The 14,396-nt window shown below is 53.0% G+C and overlaps 1 protein-coding gene across 2 annotated transcripts in view; it reads left to right on the plus strand.

Moving 5' to 3' along the window:
• The window catches only part of SCUBE1 (signal peptide, CUB domain and EGF like domain containing 1), a 134,008-nt gene that overhangs the window by 21,043 nt on the left and 98,569 nt on the right, over nt 1–14,396 (plus strand). For both annotated transcript variants that reach the window (XM_082420538.1, XM_082420539.1), the window contains exon 3: nt 861–989. In XM_082420538.1, the coding sequence (XP_082276664.1) occupies nt 861–989 (129 nt within the window). The remainder of the gene's footprint in view (nt 1–860; nt 990–14,396) is intronic.

Raw genomic sequence — 14,396 nt, forward strand, 5'->3', positions numbered from 1 at the left:
GCTTCTTCGATGCCCTTGTAAAATTGGAATAACGACGATGGTGCCTGTGTCTCAGAGTTAGCGTGGGGACTGGGTCGATGATGACGCGTGGTGTCGCCCCCCGGGACTCGGGCATAGCAGCAGCTCATTGAATGTTAACCAGACTCCCTCCTATTGCTCTCCAGGGTCTCTCAAATCTCTCTGGAACTTCAGAACTGATAGCTCTTTGACCCCTGATGGGAAGTGTTGAGAAAGACTTAAAACAGCAAAAAGGGTGACCTTTACAAAGGCTATTGGCCATTGTTTATGAGACAGAAGCCTTTGTTGTAACAAGGAAACTGGAGCAGTAGAAATTCAGACTTGAGACGCTGATCTGGAAGGAAACTCTGGGGGGAGTATGTGGACTTTTCTCTCATTCCAGAAGTTACATTTTTTGGTGGTGTGCAAAGTTCATTTATTGCATACCCCCTGCCTCACAAGTAATGAGGTCTCCACCTCTGGGAAGCTTTCAAATATCCTGAAAAGAGGCAGTTTGGGGGGATTTTAGACAGGGTCCCTGCGTGCTGTTATGTTAGTGTTGAGAGGGCTTCAAAGGCGGCAGATATGGGTGGGAATCTTGCCTGCTTCTCTGTAGGGGGGATCTGAAAATCACCCCAAACATGCCTGGCACGTGGCCCTGCTCCCCAAGGCGGTGGCCAACCTCGTGGCAGAGCCGGGATCTTCATCTTTGTAACCTTTGGGTCCCCCGCCCCCAGCAAGGACTTTAGTGAATACCTGTTGAGTCACCCCTTAACCACTCATGTCCTGGTGACTTCAGCGGTGGGGGGAGAGGGGACCCCCAGGCTCTTCCTCTGACACCTCTCATGCACCTCGTTTTGCAGACATCGACGAGTGTGAGAATGACTACTACAACGGGGGCTGTGTCCACGAGTGCATCAATATCCCGGGGAACTACAGGTGCACCTGCTTTGACGGCTTCATGCTGGCACACGATGGACACAACTGCCTGGGTGAGTGATGCAGCTGTGCCCTGCCCGCTGGGCACACCCTGCCTGTTTCTCAGCTCCAGCTGGCAGTCCTGGGGGTAGTGGGAAGGATTGCCCTCTTTTGGTTCCTTGTATTAGTTTGCTAGGGCTGCCGTAACAAAAAAGCACAGCTTGAGGGGCTTAAACAACAAGAATTTATTTTCTCACAGTCCTGGAGGCTAGAAGTCCGAGGTCACGGTGTTGATGGGTCTCTTTTTATTCTGAGGCTTCTCTCCCTGGCTTGCAGCTGGCCCCCTTCTCGCTGGGTGTTCACATGGTCTTCTCTCTGCGTGCAGGTATCTGATGCCTGTCTCTCTCTCTCTGTCCTAATCTCCTCTTCCTGTAAGGACACCAGTCATACTGGAGTAGAAGCTATCCTAACAACTCATTTTCAACGTAATTACCTCTTTAAAGGTCCCATCTTAAATACAGTCACATTCTGAGGTACTGGGGCTTAGACCTTCAACATACAAATTTGGGATAAACCACAGTTCAGCCCATAACAAGGATTCTTACGCACCTCCAGATTCTCCTGGTTCAAATACATATATTTTTAAAACAGGTCATTGTATAAAATTTATGAGTAATGCAAACTTTCTGGGTAAAATTGGGGAAACGTAGAAGAACAAGGAAAAACTGGAAAGTATCTTGGTTACGCTGGTGTGTTTGCCTTCAGGCGTCTCTCTGCAGCCAGGTGTGATCACACTGTAGTTGCGATCAGCTACCTGGCCCCTGTTATCACCCTTTTCCTAGTTGCCTCATAGTTTGATAAGTGACTAACAACCAGGGGCTGCTGTAACAAAGTAACAACTGAGTGGCTTAAGCTACAGAAGTTTATCCTGTCATAGTTCTAGAGGCTAAAATCTGAAGTTGTGGTGTCAACAGGGTTGGTTCCTTCTGGGGGCTTTGAGGGAGGACCTGTTTCATGCCTCTCTCCTAGCTTCTGGTAGCCTCAGGCTTTCCTTTGCTTGTAGATCACATTCTCCCTCTGTTTTCACATTGTCTTTGCTCTCTGCATGCCTGTCTCTGTGGCCAAATGTCCCCTTTTTTCTAAGGACACGGTCATATTGGATTAGGGTGCACCCTACTGACCTCATCTTAACTTGATCATCTGCCAGTAACCTATCTCCAGAAGGGGTTACTTTCACCGGCACTGGGAGTCAGGACTTCGCCATCTTTGGAGGGATGTAATTCAACCCATAATAGAGGTGGTTTGCAGCCTTTGGCAGGAGGAACATCTCCTGGTAGAAGCCACATGGTCTCAAAGCAGATGCCCCGGTCCCCCAAGCCCTCTTCTGCTACCAGCTGCTGAGTGACCTGGGGATCGATGGCTGGAGCCTAGAGGGTAAGACCGTGGACTTGGCCGGAGTGTGGTGCGGCTGTGAACCCGTTCTTAACATCTCTGAGCCTAAGTCACTTGTTGGTAAAGGGGGGGGGGGGGGGGTTGTGCAGAGCAGCTGTCTCACACGCTGCTGTGAGCAAAAATTGCGATCGTGCCCAGACGGCTGAGAAGTGTGCCTGTCCCGGGGCTCTCAGTCCTCAGAGCGGTTCCTGTCACCGCGATTGCCACAGGGATAACGCGCTGTCTGCCTCGCGAGGTTGCGTGTGAGGATAAGATGGCACAGTGAAGTGAAGTGGCTGGCACTTGGTGAGTATAAATAGTCAACAAACAGGCGTTCGTATTACTGTAGGTGACTCAGTCACCCTTCTGTGGTTGGACGTTTAAGTTGTTTGCTTATTTTGTTTGTTTTTACCATCAGAATCCAGAGGTGATTCTGGGCATAAAACTTTTTTTCTTGTTTCCCCAACTGTTTCCTTAGCAAGTCTTCCCGGAACTACTGGGCCAAAAGGATTATTTGGATTCTTTTTTATGGCTTTCGATGCAGTGCTTCCTGGAAGGGCTCGGTAAACCTTCCATTGTGCCAGCTGGTTTTTTGGTGTATGGCATAGGAAGCTGGACATCCCAAGTGCTCCGAAACTTTTCCAGAGTTAGTGGTGTATTCGTCTTCATTTCCTCTGTCTGTTTTTGTTGAATGCGTATTGGATCTCGGATTAGCTTGTTATGGGAAACAGATCCGTAAACATGTAATTACACCCCAAATAAGTGCCAAAACGGAGGTCTGGACTGTTAAAGCCCAGAGGGGTCTGTGAAGAGCTACCCCTGCATGGGGTTGGCGGGGGGTGGGGCCTGACACCTCAGGGGGACGGCATCGAACAGGATCTCCAAAGGTAGGCGAGCAGTTTACTGGGTCGAGGGCAGAGCCTGCGTGGAGAGCTGTGGGTGGCTCCTCGAGGTCAGGCTGGGGGGGCGGGGCAGGGGGTGTGGGGAGGAAGAGCGGGAGGTGGGGCTGCCGGGCCAGGCAGAGCCTTTGGTGAGATCGCGGAGAACCGAGGCTGTACGGCATTCATTGTGCCAGATGCCAAGTTCAGTTGCTGTTCAAGTTTTCTCTCGTTTAATCCTCCCTAGAGCATAAGCATTTAACTTTACTAGTTGCTCGCCCCTTTTTCCAGATGATAGAGTACATTTCAGAAATTGTTTAGTCCATGAAGGCAGAGCTGACGGTCTCTATGAACAGCAGGCGATATCCCCAGTGGTCAGGAAGACGGACCTTGGGAACTGCCAGTTCTGGGCTCAGATCCTGGTCTGCCAGTTATCAGCTGTGTGACCTTTGGCCACCTCGCCTCCAGGCCTCAGTTTCATCACCTGTAAAACAGAATTCGCAGTCCTCTGTCTTGCACGGCTCTTGCGAGGACTGAGTGGGATGGTGGATGTCGAGCATCTTGAGAGTGCCTGGCACCGAGCGCACAAACGTAATGGGCATCAGTCTGGTCATCGACTTGCAGACCAGGTGTATTGCGGTGGGCTGGTCTGACGCCCCCGAGACCTTGTGGGGGCCGGGCCTGCCGTCTGCAGCCCCCGGGCTGTGTCGGACACACAGGCTCCCCTCCTCGTCACAGCTCTCTTAACCTGGGCAGTCACCTGTTTGTAAACACCCTTGTTCTTGGCTACGGCAGGTGTACCCAACACCTCCAGACTAATGGAGTCTGTGCAGGTCTTTGTTTCAACCCCAGGATTTTCACGGCGGATTCTTTTTACACTAATCAATTTAAGGAACTGGGTAAGACTCCACCCACCCCCGCCTCCGAGCACAGATTGCAACTTCGTAAGGCTCTAACTCACACATATGGCAGCCGACAAAAGGCTCTCTCTGTTGCTCCTCTGCTTTTAGCTGGGGCAGACGCTTCCCGACAGACCTCCTTATGTTTGGGCTTTTTCCTTCTCAAGACAAAACTCCGGCTCTAGAGAAGACAGACCTTGGCTCCCACTGGCTCCAGCCCCGCCTGACCGCGTAAGCTCTCAGAGCCTCGACTCCCTCACCCATAAAACGCTGAAAAAGTGCCCAGCACAGTGTCAGGATCATGGAGGCTTATAGATACTGGCTGAAACAAGTAACGCTGTATGAGGAAGCTGGACTTGCAGTTGGAAGATGTGACCCAAATTCTGTCACCACCACCCATGAGTTCTATGTCGGAGACCAGTTACTGACTTTCCATGTGTCAGTGCCCCTAACTGCAGAGTGGGTCAGAAATGCCTGTCTCGGGGTCACTGTGACAATTAAATATGAAAGTAGACCTGAAGAGCTGAACGTACTGATGTGACATTCTCCGCGGGTGCTGGGTGTTGTCGTCATTTTGTTGCAGAGGTTTCAAGCTGGCAGCCCACAGCCCTCCCCCAGCCTGTAAACGTGTTTGGTCTCTCCCCGCCATGTTGATGATATGATCATGACGATGGTGGTGGTGACTGAATTATTTGTCAACATTTATAAATCAAGGGGTGTCACATAAAAATCAATATTTCCAGCATTGTTCCTGCTTGGCCATAGTCACCTGGCCCCTGACTTTGTGGGACTTGGGCAGGGGTGCATATCCCATGTGGTCAAATGTGGAAGTCATTATGAAGCTTCAAACTAGAATATGTTCAATCTTTTCTACCTTGACAAGCATTCCTAATGACTTGGAAGGCCAGACTGGAATTTAGAAATCTAGGACTCCTTGGACTTTTGTGCCAGAAAGTGGTAGCGTGGGCAGTGCCTGCTCCCCGCCCCTTCTTCTCACCCCTGGCTCCATCCTACACCACAGGGAGCCTGAAGACACCCTAACCTGAATGTGTAAGCTCTGGCCATTTGCCCCCAAACCATCTTCCCTTTGGCTTGGTCCTGTTATTTGTCCCTCTGAGAAGAGACAGGCTTGGGCCATTTGGACAGGGAATTTTGGGGTCTCAAACACCCAGCATGCGTACCCAGGATGGGTATGTGTTCCAGGTGCCATGACCCCCTGTGGACTCCTTACTCTATGGGAAGGGCTGCAGCCACAGGAGGGGCAGCACAGGGACCCTCAGGGCATGGAGCCAAGAGCAGGGGCACCTCTTGCCCACGTCTCAGTGTGGTCCCAGCAGCAACGGCAGGAGCCGCACCGTGGCTGCCCCCTGCGGAGGGTGTGTGTACGTCCCTGATTGCTGCACTCCCCACCGCTCCCTATTGCTCACAACCTGTTGGTCACTTAACTGCCTGCTCGGTCTCAGTGGGAATTGTGTTCACGCTGCCTGATGAAGCTTCCAGCGCAGGGCCTGCGTCAGTGGGTGTTTGGTGGGGGTGAGTGGTCGGAAGGTTCTGTGTTCTGCATTCTCGCGCTTTGCGCGGTCCTGACCGTCTCTGGTCAGTCACTCTGAGCCCCACTCCACAACCCATCACCCGTCAGGGACAGTTAGGCCTGTTTGCGTCTCCTGTTGTTTTGTCTCCAAAAGTCTGGGTCAGAAGTCTCGTCCGGTTGTAACATTCCGCTGTCAACCACCGCTGAATTCCTTTGGGATGATGGCTGGAGTCGAGCCTGGTCAGCACAGTTTGAAAAGCATTCTGAGCTAACTAGGAGAAATGAGGCTGATGGCTGAAGGGTTATTTTCTTGCCTGGGTTTTCACAGTTGAACCTTTTCTTTTCTTTTGAACAAATGAGGTTATTTTCTTGTGGAGATGGCTTGCCTGGGACTGTGTCCTGGAGGATGGCCAAATCTGTCCTCTGGGGAGTAAAACCCTGTTTCTATTTGACATCTTTATTGAGGAATTTCTCAAATATAACAGAAAATGACACCAGAGGGAATTGAAACCATGATGAGATCCTTGCTCAACCCCAAATGACTGCTTTTAGCATTGTAATTACTTGAAATAGCAGTAGTTCTGTTTGAAAAATATTATTCCAAACTCCATGCAATTGGACATAAGAGCAATATTTAGGCTAATAGAATAAGATTTTTTTCATCTTAAATTAAAACCAGCAGTGGATAATTTTTTCCCGACTCCACAAAGCAAGGCTCCTTTCTCCCTAAAGCCATTAGTTCACTTAGCCAGATGTTTTCTGCGACCCCAGTCTTTATCTTGACTTACTGAAAAATATGGTTCTCAAGTTGCTCACGGTCTGAATTTTGGACTTGCTTCTCAGCACTTTTTCCCCTGATGAAGAGGAGTCATCTGTAGCCAGGTTCAACAGAAAAGTTGTTTTGTTAACCAGATCGCTACATTCCCGTTAACACTTATGGAGCACCTACCGTATGCCCGGCCTTGTGCTAGATAGTCAGCTTCTCTTAGGTGAGATGAGGGGACTTTGGCCGCACCTCTGCCGTGCACCTGGAGTCGCCCAGGATGTCGTGCTCACATTCTGTCGTTTAGTTCTCACAGCATCCATAGGCAGAAGCCATTAGTATCCCCTCTTTACAAATGAGGAAACTGAGGCTCAGAGAGGGAAAGTGACCTATGTAAGGTCACACAGCCAGTAAGTGGTAGGGCTGGGACCAGAGCCCAGGTCTGTGCATTTGCCAGTTCAAGCTTATAAGCCACTACCCGCCCCTTGCCCCATGGCACCCAGAACAGAACCAGCTCTGGGAGGCTGGTCCGGATCAGGGAGGGGCTTCCTTCACTGGGGGTTAGATATGCCCTGCTCTGAGTTTGGGAGTCACTGAGAAACCCTAGCATCTGCCAAGCCAGGCTGGTGGGTGGCGTGCTGAAGGGCGTGAGGGCGGCCCCTGCTCCAGAGAGTTCCCCCAAATCTGTACTGCCTCCCAGGCCAAGGTAGGGTCTTGCCGCCCATGCAGGAGCCTTGTGTCACCCTTGAGCTTCTTTGGGGCATTGTCTTACCCCGTGTGAACGAGCAGAGCCCTGTTATTACTGAACCCTCTCGTGTGGCTCCCATCACTTTCACAGGAGCACCCAGTTCTTCTGCCCGCCGGCTCACGAAGCCCTCAGGCCAGGGTGCTTGCTGCCAGCCTCCTCTCCTCACCTCTCACCCTTGCCCACCTGTGCCCTCTGGCCCAGCCTTCCTTAAATCCGCACGGTCCTTCTACCCCTCCCTGCTGTTCAGGGCTGCTCCCTGAGACCCCTCCCCCAGCATGACCTGGTGAGGTCCTACTCGTCATTCGAGACCCAACCTCCATCTCCCTTTGCTCCAGAGTCTTCTGTGACCACGTCGTACACGCCTGCACCGTGGTTCTGCGCCGGGGTCCTCCCTTCTTCTCCTGCAGGCAGAAGCTATCTTGTTTATCTCGTCTTCCTCCTCAGAATCTAGTGTGGTGTCTGGCATATCACAGGCACATAATAAACATCTGTAGAATGAATGAATGAATGAGTTTGAAGAGGGTCCTCAAGCTCAGCAAACGTCTGTGCTGGGGCACATAGCAGAGATCCAGGTGAATTAGATGGAGCCCGTGTCGCAGGACTCCCAGGTTCATGAGAAACACAGAAATGTTCACGCTTCTAATGACAGGTAGAAAGGGCTATATTCGCAGTGACACAAGCCTCCAACCTAGTATTCATCCATTTGTTTATTCAAAAAAATTGTTCTGAGCACCTGCTGTGTGCCAGGCCTGGTTTTAAGTGCTGAAGATACAGTGAGTGGTGAACAAAAGCAACCAAGCACCCGCACTAGGGAGGGGGGAAGACACTGCACAAGTAAACTCATAACTCAGTAAAGTAAGCTCAGTCAGGTCAACTCCAGTGAAAAATAATAAAATAAGGTGATAGAAAGTGATGGAGGCAGGATGACAGTGTTGGAGAGGGTGGCATTCCTGTTACTATTGCTGCACAAAAACCACCCCACACTTAGTGACATAAAACACCCTTTGACTCTGCTTGCAGATTCCGTGGCTCAGGAATTCAGACAGGACGCAGCAGGGACGGCTGTCTGAGCTGCCCGGTGTTTGGGGCCTCAGCTGGGAAGACGTGAGGCCAGAGATGACTTGATGGGGGCTGGACTCATCTGGAGGCTTCTCTGCTGACGTCTCACGGTTGATGTTGGTTGTCAGCCAGAACACTTACGGGCAGCCTCTCGGTGCGGTCTTTCCACATGGGCTGGTGTGGGCTTCCTCACAGCATGGCCGCTGGGTCCTAAGAGAACAAGACACAAGCGCGTGGAAGTTTTCCAGTCTAGTCTCAGAAGTCACTTTCACCCAGCTCTACCTGTCAAGGCAGTTACAAAGGTCCATCCACGTTCTTGGGGGCGGGGGTGGGGCACTTGGGGAAGGGGGCCTCAGGGAGGAGGAGGAAGCTGCCCTGTGAAGATCTGGGGAAGACCTTCCCTCCAGGCAGAAGGGGAGGACAGAGGCAGTGGCCCGAGGTGGGGACAAGCTGGGTGAGTTTGGGCACAGGTCACTGTGCCTGGAGGATCTGGAGGGAGGGAGAGGGTCTGGAGACGAGGTCGGGAGCGGGTAGGGCCAGGTCATGTGCAGCCTTGTAGGCCCTAGAAGGGAGTTGGGATTTTATTCTAAATTAGTTGGGAAACCGTGGGACATTTTAACCAGGGATTGACATTTTAATTAAGAGATTTGCTTTCTGGCTGCTCAGTAGAGAATGTGTTACCTGGAATAAGAGGCAGAGACCCCTGTGGCAATTTGGGTCAGAGATGTTGGTTGGCCAGGTGACAGTGGTGGCAGTAATGAGAAGTGGTTGAATTCATGTATGGTTTGAAAACAGGGCCAAAATGAATTGATGATGGACTAGATGTAAGAAGTGAGGGGAAAAGAGGAATCGAGACGGACTGCGAGTTTTTTGCTCGGAGTTACTGTGTAGCTGTGCTGCTGTGGCTGAGATGGGCAAGGCTGGGGGTAGGACAGACTTTGGAATGGGGAGCGGGGTGAACTAAGAGTCTGTTTGGCCAAGTTCAATTTGAGATCATCCGTAGCCATCTGAATGGAAATGGTAGACAAGTTCAGAAGTCTGTGGGGTCGTCAGGTCTGGGGTTCGGGGAGAATGTGAGAGCCTAGAGCTTCTAAATGGCGTCAAAATCCAGAGCTCTTAACGTTCATTCGTTTCATACGATTCCGTGAGCACCTGCCCTGTGCCATGTCCTGGGCTGGGAGCTCGCAGCTGGGAGATGGATGACATAGTCCCGGCCCTCAAGAAGCATCGGGAATCAGCCTCCCTAGCTTTGAATCCTGGCTCCATCACTTAACTGTGTGACCGTGAGCAGGTAACTTCACGTCTCTGGGCCTCTGTATCCTCATCTGTACGGTGTGGCTAATAGCAGTGCTTATTTGACAGGGGTGATGCAGAGACCAAATGAGATAAGCTTTGCGAGGCACGTGCCTGGCACACAACAGGGGCTCAACAGATGTGAATTACCTACTTATCACTTACTCCTGGTGTGCAAAGTCAGAATACTTCTTAAAGAACATGGATGTCCTTTCTGCGCTGGCGAAGAGGCAGGGGGACGAGCCCCGTCCCTGAGCTGGGGGTGAAGCTCCGGGGACTGTTGGGGACTGTCCCTTGTGTTCCGCACGGTGCTCCTGCCAAACGAGCCACTGCTCACCACCCTCCCGGGTCAGAAACCTCTCCTCCCTCCTGCTCATCCATCGGCCTGGGTCACGTGGCATCAGGGCTTCCAATCCCAGCTCTGCCACATACTCATTTTGTGACCTTGGACCCTTGTCACCTCTTTCTCAGTCTCAGTTTTGTTTTCTACAAAATGAACATGATCCCTGTCTGGTAGGATCAGATTGTGCAGGTGACACCACAGGGCACCAGGCAGAGGGAGAAGAGGAGGAGGGGAGCCCGGGAGGCGGCAGCAGGGCCCAGGAGCCGAGCCGCACACGTGGGAGGGAAGCACCGCAGAGGCCCAGATGCTCCGCGTCGGTTCAGCGGTCACAGCTCTCCCTGCGCCGGGCTGCTCCGTGGCAGGATGAAAGGGCCGTGCTCCAGCCCTTTTGAAGGCGCCCTCTCTCATCCTGGAGGACAGCTGGAGACAATGTGTTGCTCCCTTGAACCCCTAACGAAGGCTCGAGTTGCCTCTGTTTATTTGTCTTTATACTTCAACAGCTCAAATGCATTTCTTACTGGGAAAAAAAATGCTGAACATTTTAATGTAAAACTAAACAGCTTCGGACAGTCATATACTTACTCCATAAACACCAATATTTTTCAAGGTAAACTGGAGAAGTTTCTTCCTGTTCTATTTACGCCCTCCCCTCCCTGCTTTTCCCTAGTCTTGGCCCACATTCAGGTGGTCTAAACACACTTGGTTGGAGGGATTTGCTGTCAAAGGACAAGTTGGATTCAGACTTGCTTCTCCTCCCAGCTTTTTACAACTGTTAATCTGATGGAAATTCTTTGGCTTGAAGAAAAGAAACACACGGGACAACAGTGTGCATCTTTATAAATGGACTTCCTTCTTTCCCCAAATCACTACAGAACCAGGGAGATCCTGGAGCGGGGAGGGAGGTGGATTGATTGAGACCCAGGTGTGTTTTGGGGGGGTGGAGTGGCCTTCTCCAGCCTCATGCCTGCAGCCAGCTCAGGACTGGGGGCCAGCGGGAAGGGGTGGGGCAGAGCAGCGGGGTGCTTCTTACAGAAGGGGCAGGTGAGTGCTGGGGGAGAAGGGCGGTGGGCCAGGAACCAGGCTCTTTGGGCCATGGACTTGCTGGGGGACCTTGGGAAACTCCCTAACCTCTCTGTGCCTCAGTTTCCCCATCATATGTGAAATAAGGGATGGGATTCGACCAATGGTTTTGAGATTTCATGGGGTCTTGTTTCTAGCAGCAGACCCATTTGTTTCAAGCAGAATCGTACGGTGGTCACACTACTCTGGCTGAAAGGGGAGGCAGGACTGGCAGGGATGAGACCCCTGCTCTCCATGGAGCCCACCCCCACCTCCGCAGGGTCCCTGGGGTCAGGAGCACTGTCTGGAACCCCTTGGCCTGACTGCTGTGTCAGAGCCCTTCTCCCTCCAACATCTTGTGATTCGATGACTTGGTGGCATGGAGTGTCCTCAGGGACAATGGCCAAGCTCCTCGTCCCTACCAACTGCAGTCCCTGTCTACTTCTTTCTCCTTATTTCTCAGAACTGTAATCTCCAGCATGTCAAACAGCTTCCATTTCCCTCAGTGGTACCCCGCTTTCCCGCTCTGGCGTATCCTTACACCTGCTGTTCCTTCTGCCCGAATCACCCTTCCCCGTGCTCTTCATTAACGCTTTCTTTCGCTGACCCCTACTTGTCACGACTCAGCTCAGGCATCAGCCCCTCCAGAAAGCTTTCCCTGAGTTGCACACCCTTCCCCTGGGGGCCTACAGCCCCCTCAGGCTGCCCTCTGCCTCAGCACTGAGCTCCTGGCTTGTCCCTGGACACCAGGGGCGGGTCTCTCCTGCCCTGGGGGGTCCCGGAGAGCCATGCTCCAGAGTGACTTAGCCCTGTGTTCCTGGGCCCAGTGCAGGCTGCTTTGTGTGATGGAGGGATGGGCGGTTGGCCGGTGAAGGGGACAGAAGGTTGGATTCTGACTCTCCAGGAGAGCACGGTTTGACAGTGGTGCATGCACAAGCCTGGCATGGGGGCAGAGCTTCAGCGCTCTCAGAACTTCTGCGATCTGCGTGGCGGTAGCAGGGTCGGGCGGCAGGAGGCTCTTAGCAGCCCACGTGACTGCAGCCGCCTGTGGCTGGCTGAGCTTAGGACGCCCCCGTCCCTGTCCTCATCTCCAGGCCCAGCCCCTTCCAGTCTCTGTTGTAGATGAGGGGAGAGCAGCGACCTAGGAAGCAGACGCCTCAGCCTTGGCTCCCAGCTCCCTTCCTAGCAGTGCTTTGGGGCCAGCCCTTCACTCTCACTGTTCTTACCCCAAAAAGAGCAGTGATGATGTCCCCGGGAGGGCGCTGTAGGCATCAAGCAAGGTGGTCTGTGTGGCGGCAGGGGGGCACCCAGCGGGCGGCAGGAGCCTTCGCTGCCTCTCCTTCCTGCTCTCCCTCTGGTTGCATGTTCAGGTCAGAGACCACATCACAATACGAGGTGGCCCTTCCCATTGGTAGGACTGTGTTGAAATCTGTTGTCGATCGCCCTGTGCCAGCCTCGCCTTTGAATAGGTCTCAGTTTGGTGACCTGGGGAAGAAGTCCTGCTCTGTCCCAGGGCGGAGAATGCCAAGTCCATAAACAGCAAAGAAAAACACCCAGTTGCAGAGGACAGGCCAGGCGAGCAGACACGTTCCTTCATCTTTCTTGTTTGCAGTTCATACGCCAAGGGCTGGGTCAGAACTCAGAGAAATAAACAGAAAATAAGTGTCTTGTGAAGGCTCTTTAAAAATACTTCACCACCAAAACATATGCCCCAAACCAGAACTGAACTGTGTGCCTGAAAAGGGGCATTTATCAACGAGTAAGTGTGCCCCGGCGTATCCAATACCGTTCTTCCTCTGCCAGTAACCTTGCTTACTTTGGAGCAGTCTGTGCCCTGGGTGGCGATGGGGTCACCCTGGACGTTTGCCGGGCCTGGCTGCCTCTGTACAGATGCTGCAGCGACCATCGTTTCCCAACACCGACAGGCTGTTTATAGTGGCCATTCGCCACCCCCGTGCCTCGCCTGCTCCAGCCCCCTCCCTGGATCTGCCTCATCCCAACCATACGCAGCTGGAAGTAGACTAGCCGGCAGTGAGGGCTTGCACCCGCTGGCACTCCTTGTTTGTGGGAAGTGGGTAGCCATGGTGGCAGCCTTCCAGCTGCTTGGTCTGGGGTCTTTAGTAACCCCTCAGGTGTTACCTTAATGGTGGGAGAGGATCCCACAGGCCGACTTGCCCTGCCCTGGCTTACGTGCTGGCCGCCAAGGGGTCAGATGCCAGTGAAGTCATCTGGATGAGCCTTGGTGGAGGCCTCTCTGAGTGGGATCCTCCTGGGCCCCCTCTTGCCCTTGGAGGAGTCTGGGGTCCTCGGCCTGGCAGCTGGCTTCTCGGGCTCCGGGCTCCGCCTGCCACTCCAGCCTGGCCTTCTCTCCATGTGAATGTGAAGCCTGTCCCCCTGCCCTCTGTGCTTCCTCCCACCTGGAGAACGTCTTCCCTTGCCTGTCCCGAGTGCTCAGTCCATCCTTCTGCACCTCTTCCCTGGCCTTCCCGGCAGCCCGACTTGGTCCCCACGCTGCCCTTGGGCCGACCAGAGTCACGGTGCTCATCACGCAGAGCTGAAAAGGTCTGTTTACTTATCCATCTTCCACAAGTGTAATAATTATACAGAAACACTCAGAGAAATCAATAGAAAAGACAGAAAATAATTCCCCCATTAGCTCGCCACCGCAACAGGTCAACAGCTTTCATGTCCTAATGTTCTTGTCTGATATCATCTGTGTGTAGAACTGACTATATATGGTTATGATTGTGCACTGATGTGTGTACGCTGCTTCCCCCCGCCCCAGAAGACGTTTTTCACTCTTGGTGTGTCATCACGTAGCTGAGATGTGGGACTGGAATCGGAGTCCAGGATGTGGCGAGCCTGGCGGCCTGTGGGCGCTGAGTGAGAGCCGCTGTTGCTGCTGTGGCCGTCTGGTTGGGAGAAATGATTTGTAAACTCTGGGTCAGCAGCTGAGCCCCTGAGTGCCCGTATCTGCCAGGTCAGGGGGGCCAGAGGTTATTTAGATGTGACTGGCACTCTCAGGGAGTTCTGGGCTCTGTGCAGAAGTACTCCCAGAGTGGCATCCTGGGTGTAATTAACACTACACCGAGTACTGGGGTGAGAGGGGTGAGGGATGGGGGCCATCTCACCCTGCCAGCAATAGGTGAAAGGTCACCAGGTGGGGGCGGAGGTGGGGTGAGGGCAGCAGGGAACAGCAGGTGCAAAGCCTAGAGGTGAAAAGCTCGGTCAGGTAGGAGAATGGGCGCAGGAGTAGACAGTGGTGTGTGAAATGGTGGCCTGTCAGCAGAGCCACGCGTGCCGATTGCTCTCCGAGTCTGAGATCTGGAGATTTAAACCTGCAAATGTAGGAGTGGCAGGGGAATCACCTTTGGCTGCATCTTGGGCACGTCAGATGCAAGCCTGGTTCCGAGCCCCTCCTTCGACAGCCACCAGGCCCCTACCTGCTACTCCAGCGTCACCAAACCCGTGCAGGCG

This window comes from Balaenoptera physalus, assembly GCF_965194825.1.
Source record: "Balaenoptera physalus genome assembly, chromosome: 13".
Classification (NCBI taxonomy): domain Eukaryota; kingdom Metazoa; phylum Chordata; class Mammalia; order Artiodactyla; family Balaenopteridae; genus Balaenoptera; species Balaenoptera physalus.